This window comes from Pelodiscus sinensis, chromosome 19 (assembly GCF_052426305.1).
Source record: "Pelodiscus sinensis isolate ZL-2025 chromosome 19, ASM5242630v1, whole genome shotgun sequence".
NCBI lineage: Eukaryota > Metazoa > Chordata > Testudines > Trionychidae > Pelodiscus > Pelodiscus sinensis.
The window spans coordinates 7327357-7351080 of NC_143070.1; the positions used below are offsets into that span (position 1 = coordinate 7327357).

A 23724-nucleotide genomic window follows, 5' to 3' on the forward strand; every position below is an offset into this window, starting at 1 on the left:
TAGTCATTCCAAAGGATAAAATGTGAATATTTGGTTTTGTGTAAGTCAGTAATAAACCTCAAGAATTATCACATTATCAACCTAACTTGTACATGTTGTCTACACTTACAGATAGCACTGATGGGTACACAAGAACTGTTAATAATCGATCCATTGGGTGAAGAGCTGAGCTATGAAAGAAAATTTCTTAGAAACTGGAGGTGAATGCTAAGATTTATGTGTTCACAGTGATCCTACACTGTTGGTGTTTAAATAGTTTAGAGTTATGTATCAATAGTGAGTGTAATATATTCCTGTTTGCAGCAAAGAATCTTGTAAAGACCATGTTCTTGTACTGAATGTGCTTACTGATGTCATAGCAGTGAACTTATGTTATTTGAATCTAGATTAATAATTCATATCATTTGTACATGAGGCATTTGAATGATGCATAGATCAGTAGGTGTTATCCATATGGGGCACAGCAAAGCAGGTGATACATTCTGTAGTAGTGACATAGATATCTGATATCAAAAGTGATTATGTATGTGTACGGAAGTATGTTTGTATAAAATGAGAAATACGTCATATATATCATTAATTAGAGATAGCTTAAAAAGAATTTACTCAATGTACAGAAAATAAAAGAAAAATACTGAAGATAAAATAGATGTTATAAGGAATGACATAATTGCTTCCACTAATATTTCAGAAACTTCATCAAAGTAGAAGAGAGACTATCATTATCAAAATGGAAGAGTCAAATTATAAATCATAAGAGACAAATTGATGGACACAACTGCGGACCACTCATCATAAAGGTTAGTAACAAAACATTGTCTGTATTGTTTCCTATTTGTGTCATTAGCAGAGGTGGTAGTAAATGAAAAAGAATACTGGTTGAACTGCAAAGGCATCCTTGCCAAAGTGTGTGGGCTGTGCTCTGGGACTTCATAATTGCTGTTGCCGTCACAGCATACTCTAATCGATGTTAATTATGACATGTTTTCTAAACAGAAGTCTTGTTAGTTTGCAGAAACGTATTTGAAGCTGAAAAACATCAGTTCTGTGGACATATCAGAGGAGGCAAATAATGAGTTTAGAAGAGACATAGCAATTCTTCTAATGAAGGAGTCAGGTAATTATTTAATCACATGCTCGATGGACTCATTAAGCACATGACAAGGCAATAGGAAGTGTTTAAATAGGTGGTGTAAAACACAGTCAACCTAATACCCCTAAAGTTTGAGAGCACAGGTTTGGGTATGTAATGCTGACCGTGCAACAATAATATCAGTAAATACCAAACACCTTAGATTTTGCGAATTGTTACTATTGTTATAATAGTGTAAGAAATAAACCGGTCTACTTTATATTCAGATGTAGTGGAGTTACAGTTTATAAACAGAATATAAAAACAAATTAAATAAATAAAAACACATGACTACTTTAAGATTAAAACAGTAACCAATAATGCTGTAGTAGCATGTAGAGTGCTGTTCATTAAATATTTTGCATGTAATTGCTATGTATTTATTTTGCAGAAAGCATAGAAGAATTCTGCATATATTGCAATAGGATAAACTGTGAAAAGAAAAGTGAGGAATGCACTATGGTAAGATAATACGGATGTGTATATATCACATGCCCTAATCTTTTTAATATTATCGAATTTGATACAAACCCGAGAACACTACACGTTTTCATCATGGTCGTAGTACAGAGGTGAACAAACTGCGGTACATAGGACACATATGGAATGCGTAAACATTCTGCCTTGACCTAGAGATGACGGTCATGTAATAGCCTCGAACTCTGAACACCCTCCCCTGCCTCATCTGCTCACCTTGCCAAAAGCGTTCTAGCAGTTCTAGGCATAGGGACTGCATTGCACAGCGTAATGGCTTGTTACAGCCATGAAGCACTGCTGCCAGTCCTGCGGCTCAGAGGACAGAGAGCAGGATGGTTGAATAAGGTTTGGAGGTAACACTGGACAGACGGGAAGCAGACCAGAGGTGGTTGGATGGGAGGGAGTTCTGAGTTTTGTAGTCATGGCGTATGATTTCAGAGTGGGCTGAATTGGGGCGGGGAACATATTTTATAAGGAGTCAAAGATTTCCGGACATGTCAATGAATAAGATTTGGAAACCATAATGTGACTCATAACAATTTTTTATCAAACAGCACTGATAGCAACATCTTAGGAAAAGATTACATGAGGAAGGAATGCCATGATTGCGTAGAAAGTATGTGTTACATTATAAGTTGTGTGAGTTATTTTTCTTGTCTGTCACTTACCAAAGCTCCAGTGTGATTCCTGCAAGAGGTGGGCACATATTCCGTGCATTCCGGAAGGAATCAATGCAGAAACGCTAAATGATGAGAAGACAGACTACAAGTGCCAAAAATGTTCATAGTGCAGTTCTACTTCATAAAGATGACAAAATATGTAAACAGATTATGATACTATGAAATAATACATTTTTAAAGTATGAATTATATTTATCAGAATTTGCGTTGTTGTGTATGTATAATGCAAATTAACACGAAATACGGAAGCATCCCCTGAGTGCGTTAGCAAGGAGGTAGCAAATTGAGAGATTTTTCTACCAAAAAACACAGTTCCTCTGAATTTGCAACCAGCCAGCAAAGGTAGCAATTCCTGAGCAGTTGTACCGAATGTCATGTATGTATGACAGAAACTGTGACGGTCACAAAAACTGAGAGGTTTCACTTTTTGACTATACACCGGATTGCAACTGTCTTATAGGTAATAGGACAGGGATTATGGGGAATAAAGGCTCTAAGATAGATCCAAAAACCCCATTGGGTAAAATGCTGCAGATTTATAGTCAGCCAGGGAAATTGCCAGCAGGTCTTAAGCTCAGGAGGCTGGCAAAGCTCACACACGTGTGGAATGAATATACTTATGTAGAATCAGAATTACAATTCCCAGTTCAAGGTACCTTTCAATTAGAGAAATTAAATTATTTCTGCCAATTGTTTCTGTTTTTCATTTGAGTCCTTTAGGCTAGACATTATGGATTTATCTCTTAATTTAGAGGCCTGATCATCCCAGAGATGCCAATAATTCATCTGGGAGGGGTGACTGGACTCTAAGACACCTTTTAAATAAAGGAGAACTCTGACTCCTCTAAAGTTTGTCCACCTCCGTATGTTCCTACACCAAGCGCGCCCAGCGGAATCTACCCATCCATCTCGAAACCCCCAGCTCCGCTGCCAGACTCACCTGAAGATCTATTGGACCTGTGGGTCCCCAATTTCCCGGCTCCCCTTCCCACCGACCTGCCCCAGCATCAGCAAGTATTGCTTATCGATCATTCAGCTGCATCAGCCCAATTTGAATCCCCCGCACATACTCACACCTCTGCAGGGGCAGTGGGGAATGTCAACCTGGCCAATAAAACTTCGGATTGTGAGCACACTCAGAGTCCAGTAATTCTGAAGCGGTCAGAAGTCTCCTCAAAAATGCTGCAGTGGACATTGGCAAAAGACTTAAAGGACCTGGGGTTTGTTATAACTAAAATAGATCCCGAAAATAACACAGTGACTATAAGTAATGAATAATCACATCCTTATTTACTTGAAGTTGGACCTAAAAGTTTTCCTGGACTGTTTAAAGAGAATATTAATCTTTTCCCACTAAGACAATTTCCTAATCCAGCAGGGGGTGCCCCCGCACTTATCCACGTCCCCTGGACACCTAATGACATCATGAATTTTAGACTTACTCTCCCAAAAATGAGAGGATCCTGTGGGCTTGCAAAGGGAGTTGCGCCAGATTTTTGAAGTTTATCAGCCTACCCACAGAGACATGCTACTCTCGGGAATAATGGAACCCCATGAGAAGCAAGCTCTTTACACCCAAGCAAGGCGAGGCCCAGGGGATACTCCTGCCCACCTGGGTGAGCAATGGCCCCAAGAATTGCCAGGAATTCCGGCTACTGCTGCAGAACGTACCGGGCTAGCAAATGACCGTACAGGACTCCCAAATGCAATTACCGAAATGGTTCCAGTGCAAACTGATTGGTCTAAAGTACATAACTGCAAACAGAAGCCAGATGAAAGCCCTATTGATTTTCAGGCAAGGCTCTTTGCAGCCATGAGGCAGTATAGCACCTTTAACCCAAATGATGCCAATATGCGCACTATGGTAGTAACCACCTTTGTGCAGAATTTAAGACCAGAAATTGGGGACAAGATTATTAATATGATTGGATGGAAAATGGAAACTACTGAGAAAATTTTGGAAGCTGCAACTCAGTTCTTTGACAACTTGCAAATAGAAAAACAAAAGAAAAAGGAACTTAAAAATACCCTAATGGCACTACAAATACAAGATTTACAAGGCCACGGGCAACCAAAAGGTCAGAGGGAAGGCCCAAACAGACCCCGGCGTGGCCCCCAACCTAATGATGTGTGTAATTACTGTGGTGGGTTTGGCCATTGGAAAAATGAATGCCGTAAAAGACAACAAACTAGATTTAACCAGGGCCCCAACAGACAGTCCGGACCATCGCCACAAGGACAGAGATGGCCCAATACTAACCCCTTTCCAGCAGGTGCACCCAACAGAGACTACCCTCCGGAGGACCGACAAATGAGTAATCCATTCTGACTATGCCAAGAGGTTGCTGATAAAACATTGCAATGCTCTCTGTTACCTTCTGTCTCTTTCTGCTACACCTGATGTCTTAGTTTCATTTTCCGTTAATGGAAACAAACATGAATTTCTAATTGATACTGGTGCCTCTCTTTCCACAAGAAGAGAGGATGAAGCTCCCAGTCTGGCCAGAACTGGAGAAATAGTAAATGCTGTGGGGATGGGGGGAGTAACTATACCCCATGCAATGAGTGAACCGTGTTCCTTAACCATTGGGCTTTTGACAGAGGAACATGCCCTTGTTATCTCCCAGTACGCCTGTAAACTTGATGGCTGTGTCTACACTGGACCACTTATTATGGAAAATCAGCTGCTTTACCGGAATAAGTTGTGAGCTGTCTACACTGGCCCTTGAATTTCCAGAAAAGCAATGATGATCTACTGTAAAAAAAATCAGCTGCTATTCTGGAAAAGCTATGCTGCTCCCACTCGGGCATAAGTCCTTATTCCGGAACACTGTTCCGGAAATGGGCCAGTGTAGACAGCCCAGTAGTCTTTTCCGGAAAAAAGCCCCGATCGCGAAAATGACGATCGGGGCTCTTTTCCGGAAAAGGAGCATCTACATTGGCAGGCTGCTTTTCCGGAAAAACTGAAAACGGAATAGTATTCCGTTTTAAGCAGTTCTGGAAATTCATGCCAGTGTAGACACAGCCGATGGGTAGAGATCTGCTGTGTAAATTGAATGCTACAATTTATTGTTTCCCTGAAGGGGTCTTTGTTGATATACCCCATAATCGGGCACCAAATTTCCTCATGATGTTAACAGACGGACAAGGTATAGACCCAGACTCCAAACTGGAGAGCGTGGAGCTGGACCAGGTACCAACGTCTTTGTGGGCTTCTCACTCCAATGAAGTTGGGAAACTGTTAACAGCAGAGCCTGTACGGATCAGGTATAAACACGGCCGGCCTTACCCTCGAGTGTCTCAGTACCCCTTGTCCCAGAAAGCGGAGGAGGGCATAGCGCCTGTAATCTCCTCCCTGTTGGAACAAGGAGTGCTCATAAGAACGCAGTCTGTGTGTAATACCCCAATACTTCTGGTCAAAAAGGAGGGGAAATTTGATGATCAAAGGAGACAGATCTATAGATTTGTGCAGGATCCAAGAGCTGTAAATCAGTTTGTTATCCCCAGATTTCCTGTGGTTCCTAATCCGCCGTTAGGGCCAAGCTCTTGGGGAGTACCTCCAGCCCAGAGAGCGCTACCGACCCCAGGGAACCCCGCAGACATAGTACGGGGACCCCACCGCCCCACGCCCCGACACCAATCACAAGGGCTGCCGGCTTTAGGCCAATTAGAACTTGCCGGCAGCAAGCAATTCCCGTCTCCCTGCTCTCGGACCGTTGCTCCAGCGACTCCCCCTCCCCCATCTGGACCGGTAGTGATGACTCTGCATCCTCCCCCTCATATGTTCCTGACCCCCTGCCTCCCCGTACCTGCCCGAGGTATCCCCCACCCAGCGACGAGTTCCAGGGGCTCGTGCTCATCGAGTTCCCGATCCCTAAGTATCGCCCCGCCTGCCCGTGCTGCTCCACCTACAAAGGGCTCACGACCACCACTTCTCTGCACCAACACATCAGGCAAGTGCACAAAAAGAAGATGCGCTTCCGCTGTGCCCACTGTGCCAAGCCCATCCTAGCCTTAGCAGGGTGTAAGGTTCACCAGTCACGGTGCCCCGCCCTCCCTAGGGGAACACCTGCCAGCTCACCCCCAGACCACGAATCCTCCCCCGACCGCTTAGCTGTGACCTCACCCCCACCAACCACGCCTGCCACTCCAAGACAGGAGCCCGTTATCCCCCAAGTTCCAAACAGCCACGGGTCCTCCTCTAGCCGCAGTACCGCCGTTAGCGGCAGGCCTCCCAGGCCCTCGAGAATTCCCACCTTCCTTCAGCCCCACCAGCGAACCCCAGCCTCCGTCAGCCTCGCCAACCTGTCCCAGACAGTCCGGGAATACAGCCGAGGCGTAAGACGCAACGTGGCGGAGAGACGGACCAGCGCCCCTCCGCGGCTCCAGCCCTACTGCCCTCCCTCACGAGACAACACCACCAGGCGCCGACCCGGCCAGAGGGAAAGACCCAGCCCGGCTCGTGGGAGAGACGTCACCAGCAGTCGCCCTCCTACCGCCCCCAGTAGTCGCCACGGCGCACCCAGATCCAGTACCGGACCCACCGCCGACACCGCTCGCCCGCCTCCTGCTCCAGACCGCAGACCCGCCGCACGCCACGACGACCGGCGCTCTGCTCTGTACGCTCCAGAGCAGCGCCACGCCACCGTACACACCTCTCCGACTCCCGACCCAGGGGAACACCGGGCCCCCGCCGCTTCACCCGCCGTACCCGAGACTGCACAGCCCGACAGCCAGCGGGTGAGGGGCAACCAAGAATGCACTGCCACCGCCTGGCAGCTCCTCTGGATAGAGGAATTAACGAACACAAACTCCTTTCATGACCTAGAAGACATGGTCAAAAGATTTACGGAGGAGCTAGCAGAGGGACTCGTGCCCAACGAACGAGCCCCAACCCGTACGCAGCATCCCCGACGCAGACCCCCAGCACCGAGATCCGACGCCGAACCCGCCATAGACAACGGAAAAGACGATCGCCAGACCGACACGGTAGCCGCCACCCGCCTCCAGCGCTTGTACCGATCCAACCGTCCCAAAGCGATGAGGGAGATCCTCGAGGAACCCTCGCCGTTCTGCGATGTTCCCGCAGACCGCCTGCACGCCTATTTCACCGAAGTCTTCAACTGCGCGGCATACCCCGAGACCCACCGCCCAGACTGCTTGCCTCGGCTGCCTCGTATCGACTCCGCAGACGACCTGGAGCGTGACTTTACCCCTGAAGAGGTGTTTGCCAGGCTCGCCAGGACCTCCAACACGGCACCGGGGAAGGACGGCACCAGGTACCAGGTGTTCAAGAAACGTGACCCTGGTTGCCTCGTACTCGCCGCCATCTTCAACCTATGCAAGCGGTTCCGGCGTATCCCCAGCGCCTGGAAGTCGTCCATGACTGTCCTGCTTTACAAGAAGGGCGACAGACAAGACCCCGGGAACTGGAGACCCATCTCCCTCTCCAACACCATCTATAAACTATACACCAGCTGCCTCGCCGCGAGACTTACGGACTGGGCGGTAAGCAGAGGCGCCATCAGCGCCGCCCAGAAGGGCTTCATGTCCTGCGAGGGGTGCTACGAGCACAACTACGTGCTACAGGCGGCCATCCAGTCAGCCAGACGGCGGCAAAAGCAGTGTGCTATGGCTTGGCTGGACTTCACCAACGCCTTCGGGTCCATCCCCCACCACCTCATCTTCGACACCCTGTGGGAATTCGGCCTTCCGGACTTTTTCCTCCACCTCCTCCAAGACTTATACAGTGACTGCACTACCACCATCCGCGCCGAAGAAGGCGAGAGCGCCCCCATCCTCCTCAGACGCGGGGTCAAACAGGGCTGCCCCCTCAGCCCCATCGTATTTAACCTGGCCATGGAACCGCTCCTGCGCGCCATGGCGAATAGCCCCACCGGCTTCAATCTATACGGCGAAAAGATCAGCGCCCTGGCCTACGCCGACGACCTCGTCCTCCTGGCCGACAACCCAGAGGGCCTCCGTGTACTCCTGGAGGTCGCCAGCCGCTCGGCCGAATGGATGGGCCTGCGCTTCAACGCCAGGAAGTGCGCCTCTCTGCACATCTCCGGCGACGCTGGCGCCCCGGTAAACCCGACGTAGTTCCAGATCCAGGGGGAGCCCATGACCGCCCTGGCCGACGGCGAATCCTACCTGCACTTTGGCACGCCGACCGGCATCCGCGTCCAACAGACCCCGTCCAAGAAAATAGACTGCTCCCTGCTCGCCCCCTGGCAGAAAATCGACGCCCTGAACACTTTCCTCATTCCCCGCATCCCCTTCGCCCTCAGGGGCTCGGCCGTTGCCAAGGGTCCCCTGACCAAGACAGACCGCGCCATCAGGCATCTGGCCCGGAAGTGGCTCTACCTCCCCCAAAGGGCTAGCTCGGACATAATCTACATCTCGCACAGGCAAAGGGGTGCCAACGTTCCACGCATGGGAGACCTGTGCGATATCGCAACCGGGACCCACACCTTCGTCTCCTGACGTGCCCAGACCGCAGAGTCCTGACCATCGCGAACGCTGCCCTGAAAGAGACCGTTGGCAAGCGCGCCGCCAGGGCCCCCGCTCCACAGGACATTGTCGCCTTCCTCAACGGTTCCCTCAAGAACCACCTAGGCAGGCAAGGGGGAGAATTGTCCTCCCTCTGGTCTTGCGCCGCCACCTGGGGAAGAGGATTGGCTGCCGCTGGACCTGGGCGGAGGACCGGGAAAAGATGGGCATCCTGATCCCGTGCATCAACTCCGAACAGAACACGGTCGTCACGCCGCCCGTGCGGAAACTATTGGAGAGGGTCCTGAACTCCACACTCTGCTGCCTCTATGCCAAGAACCTGAAGAGGAAGCCAAACAAGGGCAAGGTTTTCGAGGTATCCAGCAAGTGGGCCACCAGCAACCACTTCCTTTCCGGGGCGGAGCTTCACCCGCTTCGCCGACTGGCGCTTCGTCCACAGGACCCGCCTCAACTGAGTCCCCCTGAAGAGAGCCGCCTGCTTTGGCGGCTGGGACAAACGGTGCAGCCCCTGTGGCTACGACGAGACCCTGCCCCACGTCCTCTGCGGCTGTCAAGCACACTCGAGGGCATGGGTACTGTGCCTCAATGCCATCCAGGCCTGCATAGTCAAGGCCCTGCCTCCGACCTTGGGCACAGTTACGCAGGACTCCGTCGTCCCGGGCGGAAACAGCCTCCTCCGGCCGAACATCCTCATCACCAACGAGGAGGCGAAAAAGATCATCACGATGGACATGTCCGTCCCCTTCTAGAACCGGTCGGCGGCGTTTCGGGCAGCCTGTTTCAGGAAGATCGTGAAGTACACACCCCTGGCGGACACCCTGAGGGTAAGGGGCTATTCCATCAAGATCTACACCCTGCTCATAGGGGCACTGGGCTCATGGGACCCGTAGAAGGAGCCAGTGCTGGAAGCTTGCGGCATCGGGAAGAGGTACGCCGGCCTCATGAGACGGCTGATGGTCTCAGACACCATCCGGTGGTCCCATGATATTTACAGGGAGAACGTCACGGGCCACCCGCCAATACCAGGACACACAGGACAGCTAAACCGCACGGGACAATGGGAAGGTTTTTTTTGTGTGTGGGGGGGTCTCCGGTCCACCTCCTTCCCCCTTCTTTTTCCCCTCCCACAAGAGTGAGTTCGTGGCCCACCCCTGAGTGCAGTCCACAAACGTGCCAGAAGACAGGGATGAGGAAGAAGAGGACGCCGCGGGACCCGACTGACTCTGGGACTTTGATACTAGTCAGGACTTTACCCCTCGGACTTTGAAACTGGGCCTTGGTGCTCGGACTGCTTCAACTGAAGCTCGGACTGCTTCAACTGCTGCAACCCCGCTGGCCACAGCGAGTCTAAATGGCTGTCACTTGCTATGGGGGTCCGACAGGGGCCCCTCCAGGGGCAACTTAGCCCGAGGGCATCTTCCCCCTCCGGCAGCTGCAGTAGGAAACCCAGAGAGGACAAGGATGCGGCAGAAGAGGAAGCCGTGGGACAAAAAGGACTGTTACTTGACACCAGGAAAGAGTTTCTATGGGGGGGGGGGGTTTCTACTGCTCCCCCTCTCTCCCCAAGGGCCAAGCCAAAAAACGCTTCCCATAGCTCCAAAGGGCAAGAAAGCGGAAGAAGAGGCCGCCGAGGGACAAGCAAGTTTTAAGGACTCAGTGTCATTGGACACCAGGGGAGGGTTTTTTGGGGGGTTTCCATGTTCCCCCCTTTCTTTTCCCACCCCATGGGGTCTCACACAGATACCTTACCCCAATAACCTATTGGGGATACTAGAAATAGGGTACACGGTGGGGCGTTCAATCACCCTAACCATGCCAAGAGGGAACGGAGGAAGCATTGGCCTTGCCGCCATGTGCGGTTCCCAAATACCTACCCACTCACTCAATTGGGACAAAACCCTGACAAGGGTCAGGCCCCGGGAGAGCCAAAGCTCTGCCCATTCAAAGGGTCTCAGGCATATACCTTTCCCCAATAATCCATTGGGGATATTAGTGTAAGGCACACGGTGGGGTGCCCAATCTCCCTAACTTATAGTTCCACCTATTAAAAACCATTAGGCCTCCTGTCCAGGGAGAGCGCTCCCACCCAACTCCTTATACACTCGACAGCCCTTCACAGTAGAGAGTAAAAACAGCAATATGGAAGCAAGTGTGTGTGCGCGCGTGTATATATCTATATATGTAAAATGGAGCAATAAGTCGTGGCCATTAAGTAAATAGAGATAGAAAGGATTTGTATCTGTACAGAAATGGTAAAAAAAAAAAGAACAAAGTAAAGCTCATTTACAGAGTCCACTAAGTACTCTCTAAAAGTTTCAGATACTTCAAATGATTAATGAGCAACTCCCCATCTGATTGGAAGAGTAAAATTGTTCAGCGCAATAGACAAAGCGATGGCCACAACTGCGGAGCACTCATCTTGAAGGTTTTGAATACCAAATTGCCACTATCATTTGTTATTTGTGTGTAATTGAGGGGTGAAAGTAAATGCTGAAGATTACTGGTGTGTACCGCGCCACCATCCTTGCCAAGGTGTATGGGGTAGGTTCTGAGCCCTCAGAAAGGGTGGGGTCTTAGGCGGACGGCGCGGGGCTGGGGGCCAGATTCCCTACGGCAGGGCTGCAGATGCGGGGAGACGTAAAGGGGGCAGCGACGTGAAAGCATAAAGCACTGCCACAGCAGCACTGTTAAGGTCAGCCATGTACGGGCCGGAACCGTGGCCAGTTCTTACCGGCATGCTGGCCCGGCCCACTTTCACTTCTGGTAATTATTATACATTTTCTAAATAGCATTCTTAGTTGGCAGAAGTGTATTTGCAGCAGAAAGACATCAGTTCAGTAGAAACATCACAAGAGGCTAATACTGAGTTTAGAAGACAACTAGCAATTGTTCTAATGAAGGAGTCAGGTAATAACATTCTCCCGTGTACTATAGACTCATTAGGCACATAAGATAACTGTCTGTTACGTAACATAATTCTGGTTATCTTAATACCCCTAAAGTGGGGGGTCTCAAGCGTTTGGTTCTGTAATGGTGACAATTCATCAATAGTATGTTTAAGTACCAAAAAAATTAGGATGGGGTGAATAGTTGCTATTGATAGACCAGTTAAATAAAATTGGATATTTTTATATCCCGATGCAGTAAAGTAAAACTGTGAGAAAATAGGACAAGAAAGAAAAAATATGTTCAAACCAGTGACTGGATTAAAACATTGACAATAATTAACTCAGGATTTGCACTGAGCATTAGTCATAACATAATCAGCATATATTGATTTTTTTCAGAAAGCGTGGAGGACTACTGCATATACTGCAGCCTTGTTGGTTGTGAAAAGGAAAGTGAGGATTGCAGGGTGGTAAGAAACACAGAACTGTATCAGAAACGCATGCCATAGCCGGCTTAAGAATCAGGATTCTTGTGAAAATTCCAGTCAGTCAACATTTCCATCATGGTGATAGGCCAGAGGTTAGCAAAGTGCGGTCCACGGGCCAATTCTGGCCTGCAGGACCATTCTACCCGGCTCTTGCGCTCCCGGCCCCTTCCCTTCCCCCAGCCTACGAGCAGCAGATCCAGCACAGGACCAGAACCAACTGGGAGAACCGCCATCACCTCCAGACCGGCTCACCACCACGACTGTAGCAGCATGGACAGCAATGCCTACAACCAACAGAGCCTTTGCCAGTTGGACTACACCTGCCCAGGCTCCAGGTCCATCCCTAACGCTCCCAAAGAAGGCCACACCCCGCCAGCACCCAGCAGCACATATGCCCTGCACTCCAGGAGGAACCGATCACGAAATCCCCAAGAGCCCCGTTTGCTCGGCATGGCCCCACATCACCCAGGAGGCACAGAGGGAGCACCAACCTGCCACCTGTGGATTCCCACCTTGCAGCTGCACAGACCTACAACCCACCGCCGCATTCTCCTTGATGCACAGGTGTAGACACATTTAAGAGCCGGTTAGACAGACACCTGTCAGGGAGGATCTTGACTGTGCCTGGTCCTGCCACAAGGGCAGGGGACTGGACTGAATGACCTTTTGAAGTCCCTTCCAGTTCTTGTGTTCTATGATTCTATAACTTGTCAATCTTAGAACCAGCCTCTTGTAATTTCTCCCCCCCCCCCCCCACTCAGTTCTACACCTATCACCCAATGGAATATTAATGCATTTTACTTTTCCAACCTACTTCTACTACAGCTTGTGCATCCGGGTGCTTCTATTTTGTAGACAATGGAAATCACATTTGTACATGATTTAACACAATCCAGTTACATGTGTTCATTGTTTGCATGCACTCATCTGGGGCACTGTGTGACTGATCATATGCATCATGTACCCTCAATCCCTGTAACCCTCCCCCAACCCAAGCCTCTCCCAGATCCCCTATTTTTATATATTGTTTCAGGAGCAAAACACATGACAAGTGTACATTTCCTTAATAAAATATTTCAATCTGTAGGAATGAGCTACTGGGATCACTTTCTGACTGGCAGGGGTAAGGAACTGCTCTTGTAAGATATTGCTACTGGAGGTAGCAGTTCTAAACAGTCCTTTGTATAGAACAGCTGCTTATAGGACTATGCTACTGCTAGCAGTTACTAACATGTCTGACAGTAACAAACAGTTATTCTAAGACATTGCTACCAAATGTAGCACAGTCCTACAGGGAGCAGTTACACAGTATGAAGTGTAGTAAACAGCTAGGCTACAGCTACACTGCAGGGTGTCTAGACTGCACGTGCATTCTTGCACAAGTAAATTTACATTATAGGGTCCAAAAACAAAGCTTCTTCCAGAAGAGTTATTCCTCTCCCTATGAGGAATAAGCCCCTTGGTGCAACAGCTCTTCTGCAAGAAGGCAGTGTAGACAGGCAACATAATTTTCTTGCACAAGAAAGCCCTAGGGCTCAAATGGCCATCAGAGCTTTCTTGCGCAAGAGAGCGTCCACACTGCCACGGACACTCTTCCGCAAAAGCACATCTCTTGCGCAAGAGCCCATGGCAGTGTGGACACGCTCTTGTGGAAGACCCTTCGCACAAGAACTCTTCCGCAGAACAGTTCTTGCGCAAGAAGCCTGCAGTGCAGACGTAGCTGTATTGTCAAACCCTAATACCAGATCTAGCAAGCTTCTGTAGGCTCAGCGCCTCTTGTCATGTTTCAGGCTTCTCTCCCAGGGCTCCAGTTCAGAATTACATGGAATACAGCACACTTCTTGCTTACAACACTGAGGTTTGGTTTTTTGCAGGCATTTTACACCATTGACTCAGTTAGCTTGCCCGCCAAAGCGCTTGCAGACTGCCCCCAATGTGTTATCTGTCATTCACAGCCTTTAAAAGTGCGCTCTCTAAGCAGGAGTCAGCAACTGTTTCAAAAAAAGAGCAAAACTACATCATATTTCAGAGCAACTGGTCAACAAAGAGCCATAAAAGAATGCTCATTTGCATGACTGAAAATATAGGATTCAATATTATTGATCATTGACATGAGGAATAGCAGCATAAATGAAACATTGTACTCACAGACCATTTCATGGGACTTCCGCTGTTGGCACCGTTTTGCACATCTCTTTGACATTGACATCGTAACTGGTCAAATCCAGCCTCACTCCTGCAGTCAGTTGTCTTCGGTCAATCTTATGGCAAGGGTTGGAGATGTGGGGGTGCAGGAGTTTGGATTGGGGTGTACCAGGAGCTCAGGTCAAGGGGGTTGGATGTACGATGGCCTCAGGGCACAGGTTTGGAGTGTTTGGGGGTGCAGGAGTGTTATGGTACTGCATTCAGATGGGGGCTGGGCCCCTATTGGGGGCTTGCTGGCCAGGCATCATTTTTAAATAAAGCAAAATGTTTCAACACTGTGTCTATCTGTGGCAGGGGTAGGAAACCTTTTTTTCCAGTTAGGAGCCACTGCCCCATAGGAAAAAAGATATCAGTTGGGGACCATACAAGAGAGCAGCAAAAAACAAAACAACCCCCCCCCCTCCAGAAACCCACAACTCTCACAGAGGTGGTCCCCAATTGAGACACCTCACTCCCCTGATACTCCAGCCTTATGGCCAGTGGAGGTGACAGGGGGAGGAGATTCAAGATTAACTCTTCTGAGGTTCCAAAGTTAGTGGATTTTGGCTTCTGGCTCTGGGGTGGGGGCCAAAAGTAAGGGGCCGGTGTGTGGGACCAGGCTGCCAGTGAGCGAGAGAGGGATGCAGAATCTGGAGGGGAAATAGGGTGCAGGAGCAGTTGTCTGGCCGGGGGCAGTAACAGGGTGTAGGTGGCTGCCTGGATAGGAGGATGGGGTGGGGGGGGGGGGGGAGAAAGAGAGAAGTAGGAGGAGCAGGGTGCTCGTGGGAGTCTGCCCAGGTTTGGAGGGCGACCCAGGGTCTGGGGGAGCAGAGGGAGGGAATTGGGGGGCAGAGAACTGGGGAAAGGAAGTTGGGGGGGCAAGGGAGAAGCGAAAGGAGGGGCTGGGGGGCTGGACGCGGGCTGGGGGGGGGGGGCTGAGCTGGGGCCGGACACTCACCAGCGAGACGCGCAGCTGGACCCGTTTCTCTGACAAGAGCTGCTTGGCCATGCGCTCCGGGATTAAAAGCCTGAGGGGAGCGCTGATTGGTGCGTCTCGCAGCTGCCATTGTCCAGCTCCGGCCAATGGGCTTGGGCTGGGGGCGGGAGCAGTGCGCGTGAAACAAAGGGCCCCGCAGAGGCGGGACACGCGGGGGGGCGGGGCTGCCTGGGGGCTGCGGCTGCCTCGTGGCCCGATCCAGGCAGCGCGGGGCGTTTTGTCCCGTCCGCTGCTGCGCCTGCGCGGGCTGCGCTGCTGCGGGGGCGGGGCGCGAGCTTCGAAATCGCCGCGTCGGGCTCCCGCGCGGGCCCCAGGCTGCCGACCCTGCTCCGAAGCCTCCGTGCGCGGCTTTAGACCCGGGGCGGGGCGGGGCTTTGGGCTGCAGGAGGGGGCGGGGCGGGGCGGGGCTGTGACCTGGTGCAATGTGGGGAGCAGAGTCTGGGGGCCAGGAGCCGGCTCTGGCTGGGAGCTTCTGACCAGGAGCTGCCTGGAGGAGCAGCCCAACAGCCCCCAGAGGGTTTGGGGCTGGGACCCGAGGCAGGGCTGCACACGCGCAGGAGGCAGGGAGCCTGGCCAAGGCGCGTTTGGACCCCGAGCCGGTGCCGGTGCTGGCAGCTGACCAGATCTGGCAGGTTTGGGAGTCATATCCACCACCCGCACCACATTCCCCCCAGGCAATACTTAGTCCTGTCACAGGTGCAGAGGCCTGGCCTAGGGAAGTGAAAGTGTAACCGTGTACCCCCATAACTGATGAGCCGGGCCCTCCCCCTGGGGTTCGCAGAGGGCATGGCCCCCTGCACTGGCTATTTTCAGTGGGGTGCAGGAACACAGAAAGTCTCCCCCAGGCTCCCTTCAGGCTATAAGACAGGGGTGGTGGCAGGCCAGATCCTGAACCGCATTTTTTTCCCTCACTCCAGTCTAGATAATATTTAGCTCAGTCTTGACTGTAGGTGTCTGGACTAGAGATGTGAATGGTTAATTGTGTACACTGTTAACCACTGAGCCTGGGTTCATTGGTTAACCGGTCTCAGTTACATGCAGCCTCCCTGTATGTGCTTGTCAGCCAGCTTTTTGTGAGGATCAGCTCCTAGGGGACAAGAGAAATCCAACTGTTGGGAATCTTTCGGAAAGGGCTAGACCCCGAAATAGAAAAAGATCAAGTGATGGTCAATGAAACAGACCCAGGCAATGACACAATTGCAAGGTTGCTGCATGGGGTGTATCCCTAGCTGTGTCGAGAGTGATACGGCGCTAGCAAGAGCTTTGGAGCACGATGCAAAGTGACCCTGCAGTGCGGGCTGGCCGTAGGATGTAAGATAACAGGTAATAGAATAGTCAAGAACTGCATTCTTATCAGTTACCCGACTATTCTAAAGTCCCTGGTGTGCTCCAGCCCCACTCCCAGGCCATGTCTACACTCGCAGCTTCTTGCACCAGAAATATACAAAGGAGGCTAAGCGTGGAATAGTGCTGAGCCTCATTTGCATACCTAATAAGCTGCCATTTTTGCCAGAAGGAGCTGTCTACACTGCCCCTTCTTCCTGAACAAAAGCCCTCTTGTGCAATGCCATTACACCGATTACTTTTCAGGAATAACAGCAATGCTCAAGTGGGTTTTTGTTGCCCAAGAAGGGTCAGTGTAGACAGCTCCTTCTGGCGCAAGAGCATATTTCTGTCACAAGAAGCCACAAGTGTAGACATACCCCAAGAGCACTTGGGGAGATGGTCCATGAGTGGAGCCGGTTAAAAAACAGCTTCCCACACAATCTGGCTGCCTACTGCCCTCTGCTGCTGCCTCTGATACTACCAGGAGCAGTGCACCTCCCTTCGGGGAACCACGGTGCAGTGCCAAAAACAGACAAATAATGAAGAAAAAAAGTAAACTGTCTGCAGGCATCTGCTTGTACGGAGGGAAGGGAAGAGAAGAAAGAGAACAGCAGGAAAAGAAAGGAAGATGGGGAGAAGGACTTCAGAGAACATCAATTAATGTTCCCAGAGAACACTCTGGAAATGGATGGGTGGGTGCACAACGGAGCAGGCAGCAGCAGGCAAGCCCAGGGGTGTCCCAAGCACCATCAGTCAAGCCAAGCCCAGCAGAGGGGAATCCGGCCAGCACTGAGATTCCCAGGCACGGAAGGGCTATACACATGAGTGCCCGCTGGCCAGCCAACCAAGCCCTGGCTTCAGGAAGCAAGGGCTCTGGCCTGAGGGAGGCTGAAGGGGGGCCATGAGCAGTATGACCCCCCCCCCCCCACACACACCCCTACCCCTGTTGCCTGGAAGTCGCTCCTTGGTGGCTCAGGCTAGAGCCACAGCACTGGGGCAAGATGAGAGGTGGTCGCCGTGTGGTAGAGACATAGGCCGGGGACATGAATTGAGCCAAAAGGCAGAAAATCCAAGTGAACTATGACACAGGTCAGAGGCTTAAGACATCTGGCAACTATCTGGCTATGTCTACACTGCAGGCTTTTTGTGCAAGAGTTCTTGTGCAAAAGGTGTTTCGGAAGAGCGTGTCCACAGTGCCATGTGCTTTTGAGCAAGAGCATCCATGCCAGTGTGGAAGCTCTCTTGCGCAAAAATCACCTGTTGCCTGTCTACACTGCCTTCTGTGGAAGAGCTCTTGCTTTCCAGCACTTTATTGTAAATTTACTTGCACAAGAACACACGTGCAGCGTAGATGCTCTGCAAATTTTTGCACAAAGACTGCAGTGTAGACATAGCGTCAGAGTCTTGAACATGGTGAGCTCCCTGAAAGGACTAGCACCTTGTGGATGGGTCTCCAGGACCTTGCCCACTCTGCAGCAGGAGGATGCTGGGAGGAGAGTTCCCCCAATGCTGGACCACCCTGCTGCTCTGGAGATGACTGTCCCAGGAGGAGCTTCCCCCACACTCCAACCAGGAGGTTGCCTGCTGCCCTCCCCACGGTCCAGTAGCCAGGAGCTACTAGCTGCTCTCCCTGATAGGGACCAGGACCTGTAAGCCGCCTGCTACTCCAGTAAGGATGGACTCCAAAGGAACTGCCCCTCCTGTACAGACTGGGACCCGGAATCTGCTTATTGCCCTGGGCTGCCGGAGGAAACCTTCTCTCTAACCCCCACAGACTAGGACCTTTCCTGCAGCCAGCCTGAACACCTGCCTGATGTGACCTTGTCATTCCCCATGAAGGAAGAGATTTGAGGGGCGGGGTCCTGCACCTCAGGACTCCTACAGGAGGTGACACTGTCAGCTGAGGAAGGGGTGACTCTGCCCCCCCCCCCCAACGCAGCTAATCATGGGGTTGATAAATCTATTAGAAGACCAGCCCCACCTCCAGTATCCCCACTCTGATATGCTTATTAGAAGCACACGGGATCTTTCAGGGGAAAAGGCAAAATACCTCATTTATTGAAAATACAGTAGAAAGCCGCCCACACACACATGCACACACGCGCACACATTCTGATTTCCAGTCTGTTGCTCGCCTTCACTAGTTGGCCGATTCAGCGAAGTACGAGGCTCGGGACCAGGTTCCTTTCAGTCTGGGCTGAGATCCCCATGGAAGTGGCAGACGAACCCGAAGTGTGTGGCAAAGCAGCTTCTTCTCAGAGCAGCTTCCTGGCATTGGGACCAGCGGACTTTGCATTACGAGGCTCTAATCACCCGCTGCTTGGTGAGTGCTTGTTTTCCCAAGTTGTTGTTCTCCCTTATCTGTTGTCCCATCAGGCTGGTTTTGGTCCCTCAAGCTTGTCTTGATTGACAACTGCCTGCCTTCCTCCTTCAGGGTCGTCAGTATGCCCCCTTCCCACGTGTCGATGAGGTTCTGGTGTCTTATCGTCCATCTCAGTCTCTTCCTAGAACATCTGGCGACGGCCTTCCTGCTTCCCTCCTAACACACGCATTCCTCAGTCACACCACAGGGAGCTTTCATTGACATAGAAACAATATCAGCATTTGAGTAAGGACATCCAGGTACAGTATTAACAGTCACTGAGCTTTCTTCACAATATTTTCCTCAGGTCTGAGTTTGAGTACTAATCATAAGGGTCTGTCCTTGTCCTTAACATGAGCTACAAAGACAAGCAATTTGCCTAATGCTACACTATTACAACAACTTAAACATGGCTAAAAATAGAATTTTTGCTACTTTTCACTCCTCAAGAACAATTCTTGAGTGGGTCACACTGTTTCATTGCAACATACTGAGAACCAATTGGAGCATGTGGTTGTCATTTAACAAACAAACATTCTCTTTATCCAACAGCACATTCCCTCAAGGAAAATACACAACAATATTAATACAATTCATAGGGGGTGAAATACAATGGATAACATGCCTTTAGAGACCATCCTGCAGAGACATCACACCAGGCCATTTTTTCAGAGTTAGCAATTCTCAACACATCTGCCTTTGCGTGTAGTCTTTTAAGGACTGGTTTTCCTGTATCCTTCTGGCTCTGCTGCAAAAACTGAGTCACCAGAGTTGGTCAGTAGGTGGTCAGTCCAATCATGCCAATCCAGACCAAGGGAAATAGAGAAATTAACCAAGGTGGCAGTCACAGCGCTCTGTACTCTATTGTTGGTACATAGTAGGTGTGATTGCTGGTATATAACATGCTAGCAATGCATTTTCATTCATTCATTGGTGGCTGGATAATAGTCCCATGTTTCCAAAATTCACATCCTGGGAAAATGTCACACACATTGCCCATTATTAAAAAAAGTGTGTCCCGTTTTCTCACTCCTCCCAAACACATGTGCCGAATGATGTATCCTGCTACACGGTTCTGTGGGGACAGGTAGGGATAAGCAAGACCCATTTCTGAGGACTCCATTCTGTGCACCCTCCAGTGTCCAATAATTTCTGCTCTTTCCCAGCCCACTTACCTATAATCCCTGGTAGCCAAAAAGATCCCAAGGTCAATTTTGGGAGCGGGCTCACTTTCCATAATTCTGTCCCCACAGACTGTTGGTGAGCAATGTTAACAAATGATTTCATCTAACAACAAATCAGGCCTAACCATGCTAGAGACATATTAGATCCACTCATACTATAACCATTAGACAATGACTTCTCCCATTGTTTTAAAAGATGTGTTAACACTGAGATTTTCAGATATTACCCAGTACATTTCAAGTTGAGTCATGCCAAGCTAACGATTGGCATTTCTGTGCATCCTAAAGCTAAGGAAGTTTTGTTTCCAATTATACAACAGCCAGCTGGTGGTGTTTAGCCACTGCCACATGTTCCATGTGGCTTTTAGGTTTCCCAAACCCACTGAGCCAAGTCCGTATTGGTGTCCATTTGCTTGCGAGTGAGACTTTCTTGAAAGTGGGATCAAGAGCTTTGCTTATTTTTTAATTATCAGTTTTCATTTCCACCAGTAATGGATTTAACAGGACTTTTGTTGAGCTTACTCTGGGTCAAGCCATTTAGGTTTCTGTATTTCAACTGTTCTTTGGAACGGTCTCTGGCCCCAGTCTTGGTACAGCGAGGTCACCACTGGTTATTGAACAATGTCCCACAATTACTATAAGCATGGTACTTGATTTTACATGCCTGTCCCACTCATAGGGGCTACGTCTGGACTACAGGTTTTTGTCGACAGAGGCTATGTCGACAGATACGGTCGAGAAAGAGCATCTAGACTACAGTCAGTTATGTTGACAAACCAAGCTGCTTTTTCAACAGTGTAGACGCTCCCTTTTGAAAAAGCTGTGTGGATGCAATGACAAAAGGCATTATTCCTTGTAGAATGCGGTTTACCGCCGTCGACAGAACACGGCAGTAGTGTAGATGCAGGTATTCTCTTGTCAACAAAACCCTGTAGTCTAGACACACCCAGGGTGACAACTGGTCGCTCGTATGGTATCTACAGTCTGCCCCTCCTATTAACACTTTACTGCCTAATGCAGTATGATTTAACAATACACAACAAAGCTAGCGATAAGACAAACACCACACAACAGAAAAACAAACAAAATGGTCTTCGTCGCGACAGTTGATAGATGAGTCTTCTTCAGCTGGTACCAGCTTTTACTGATTTTCTGAAAAACAAAAAGAACATTTTCTACCCCTTTTGGGGAGGGGTGGAGGGTCAGATTTTTTGTAAAAGAAAGGAATATTTCAAGCAATATTTTTGCTGACTCCTGTTTTGCCTGAAGTTACCCTTACTTACATATGTTTGTCCTTAGGCAGGCCAAGTTTCAAGGGCTTCTGCCGTTGAAGGATTTAGAACGAAATATTTCACTGTTGAATTAGTAACCCCATGAGGTGTTGTGCCTCAGTTACCCTCTTATACAGCAGACCAGGTTTGTGGTGCCAAGCTTGAAGATTTTTCACAGGTAGTAACGGAGACGCTTTACTGCTATAGGGTCGTCGTCCCCCCCCCCACACTTTCCTTAGCGTTAGGTGTTTCCCAGTTACCATTTTGGAATGCAAAAAAGGTGTTTTCTTCCCAAAAGAGAAGGATATACATCAGGACTGGCCAACCCATGGCTCAAGATGCATGCGGCTCTTTGGTTAATGAAACGCGGCTCTTGTTCTGAGTGATGTACCTGGACTGCTCATGGCTGGCTGCTCTGTGCATGTGCCCTCAGGCCTGGAGGGAGAAGTGGGTGGCAGCGGCAGCAGGTCTAGGATCCAGGCATTGGGTTAGAGCAGGGGGCACACCTGGCTCTGGGGGACAGGAGTGGGACTGGGTTACAGCAAGGGGCTGGGAGTGCCTGGCTCTGGGGGTGATGGAGGAGGGAGACTGGGTTAGACTGGGGGGGGGGTTCCTGTCTCTGGGGGGAGAGGAGGAAGATTGGGTTACAGCGAGTGGGGGGGGGGGGAAGGCTGAGGGGTGAGGCTGAAACACCTAAAACTCTTAAAGCTTCATGGATGCAGAATAAGGCAGCCAACACAGATGTCGTATTTAAATTCCAGGGGAAAAAAGAATCAGCAGCCAACAGATTGTAGAATAGTAGGACTGGAAGGAACCTCGAGAAGTCATCAAGTCCAGTCCCCTGCCCTCGTGGCAGGACCAAGTACTGTCTAGACCATCCCTGACAGACATTTATCTAACCTACTCTGAAATATCTCCACAGATGGAGATTCCACAGCCTCCCTAGGCAATTTGTTCGTGTTTAACCACCCTGACTGTTAGGAACTTTCTCCTAACATCCAACCTAAACCTCCCTTGCTGCAGTTCAAGCCCAGTGCTTCTTGTTCTATCCTCAGAGGCCATGATGAACAATTTCTCCCTCCTGCTTATGACACCCTTTTAGATACCTGAAAACAGCTATCACGTCCCCTCTCAGTCTTCTCTTTTCTAACCTAACAAACCAATTCTTTCAGCCTTCCCTCATAGCTCATGTTCTCTAGACCTTTAATCATTCTTCTTGCTCTTCTCTGGACCCTCTCCAATTTCTCCACATCTTTCTTGAAATGTGGTGCCCAGAACGGGACACAATACTCCAACTGAGGCCTAACCAGCAGAGTAGAGCGGAAGAACGACTTCTCGTGTTTTGCTCACAACACACCTGTTAATGCATCTCAGAATCATGTTTGCTTTTTTTGCAACAGCATCACACTGCTGACTCATTCAGCTTGTGGTCCACTTTAACCCCTAGATCCCTGTCTGCCGTTCTCCTTCCTCGATAGTCGCTTCCCATTCTGTAGGTGAGAAACTGATTGTTCCTTCCTAAGTGGAGCACTTTGCATTTGTCTTCATTGAACTTCATCCTGCTGCTGGTTCCCCTTTTCTGGCCCTGGACTTGACTTGCTGCCCCACCGACCCCCCAGCGCCGGTCTTGGATGAGGGCAACGCTCTGCTGCCTGCTGCCCCAGAGAGGTTGGGCGCCGCTGGTCTTTCCCGACTGAACCTGGATCTCACCTGCTGCCCTCCTGCTCCACCGATGCCAGTCCAGACACCGAGCTCAGCTAACCATAGCCCCGTGTCCTGGATGAGGAACTGAGCTCTGGATGCTGCCGAGGTACCTACGGCCCCTTTGTACACAAGCTCCCACAGCGATGCCCCAGCAATTCGATGGGTCACCAACCTGAAGCCCTTTTACCTGGACTTCCCCCTACCCGACCACACCCTCCTCTGCCCGCACTGCTTCCCTTTCCGTGGGATGAAGACACCGGAGGCCCTCAGCAAGCATGTGCGGGCAGCGCACAGGAAGAGGATCGCCTTCCGCTGCGAGCCCTGCCATGCCCTCTTCGACACGCAGAACCGGTGCAAGCGCCACCAGGACTCCGCCTGCAGAGGACCCCCCCGCTCGTGTGGCTCCCACGGTCCCGATCCGCCTGGTGCCAACGATGCCCTTCTCCCCGGAACTCCTGGTGCTGGATGGAGCCATCCCCCTCCCAGGACCAGAGTCCCCCGCTGTGTGGATTGCTGCC

At 50.3% G+C, this 23724-nt stretch overlaps 2 protein-coding genes across 2 annotated transcripts; both read left to right on the top strand.

Annotated features, from left to right (window-relative positions):
• Positions 1–68: 68 nt before the first annotated feature.
• Positions 69–2417, top strand: LOC142823270 (uncharacterized). The gene is made up of 5 exons (XM_089770879.1): positions 69–200; positions 692–800; positions 1009–1117; positions 1524–1594; positions 2283–2417. The coding sequence occupies exons 1-5, from the start codon at positions 121–123 to the stop codon at positions 2394–2396; spliced, it is 483 nt and encodes a 160-aa protein (XP_089627005.1). The 5' UTR covers positions 69–120; the 3' UTR covers positions 2397–2417.
• A 1589-nt stretch (positions 2418–4006) lies between these two features.
• LOC149522132 (uncharacterized) lies at positions 4007–8447 on the top strand. Its single transcript, XM_089771476.1, is given in 5 exon segments — positions 4007–4367; positions 5373–5556; positions 6108–7948; positions 7951–8057; positions 8059–8447. Coding segments are annotated over 5 exon segments (2826 nt in total). The 3' UTR covers positions 8392–8447.
• The last annotated feature ends 15277 nt before the right edge of the window (positions 8448–23724 follow it).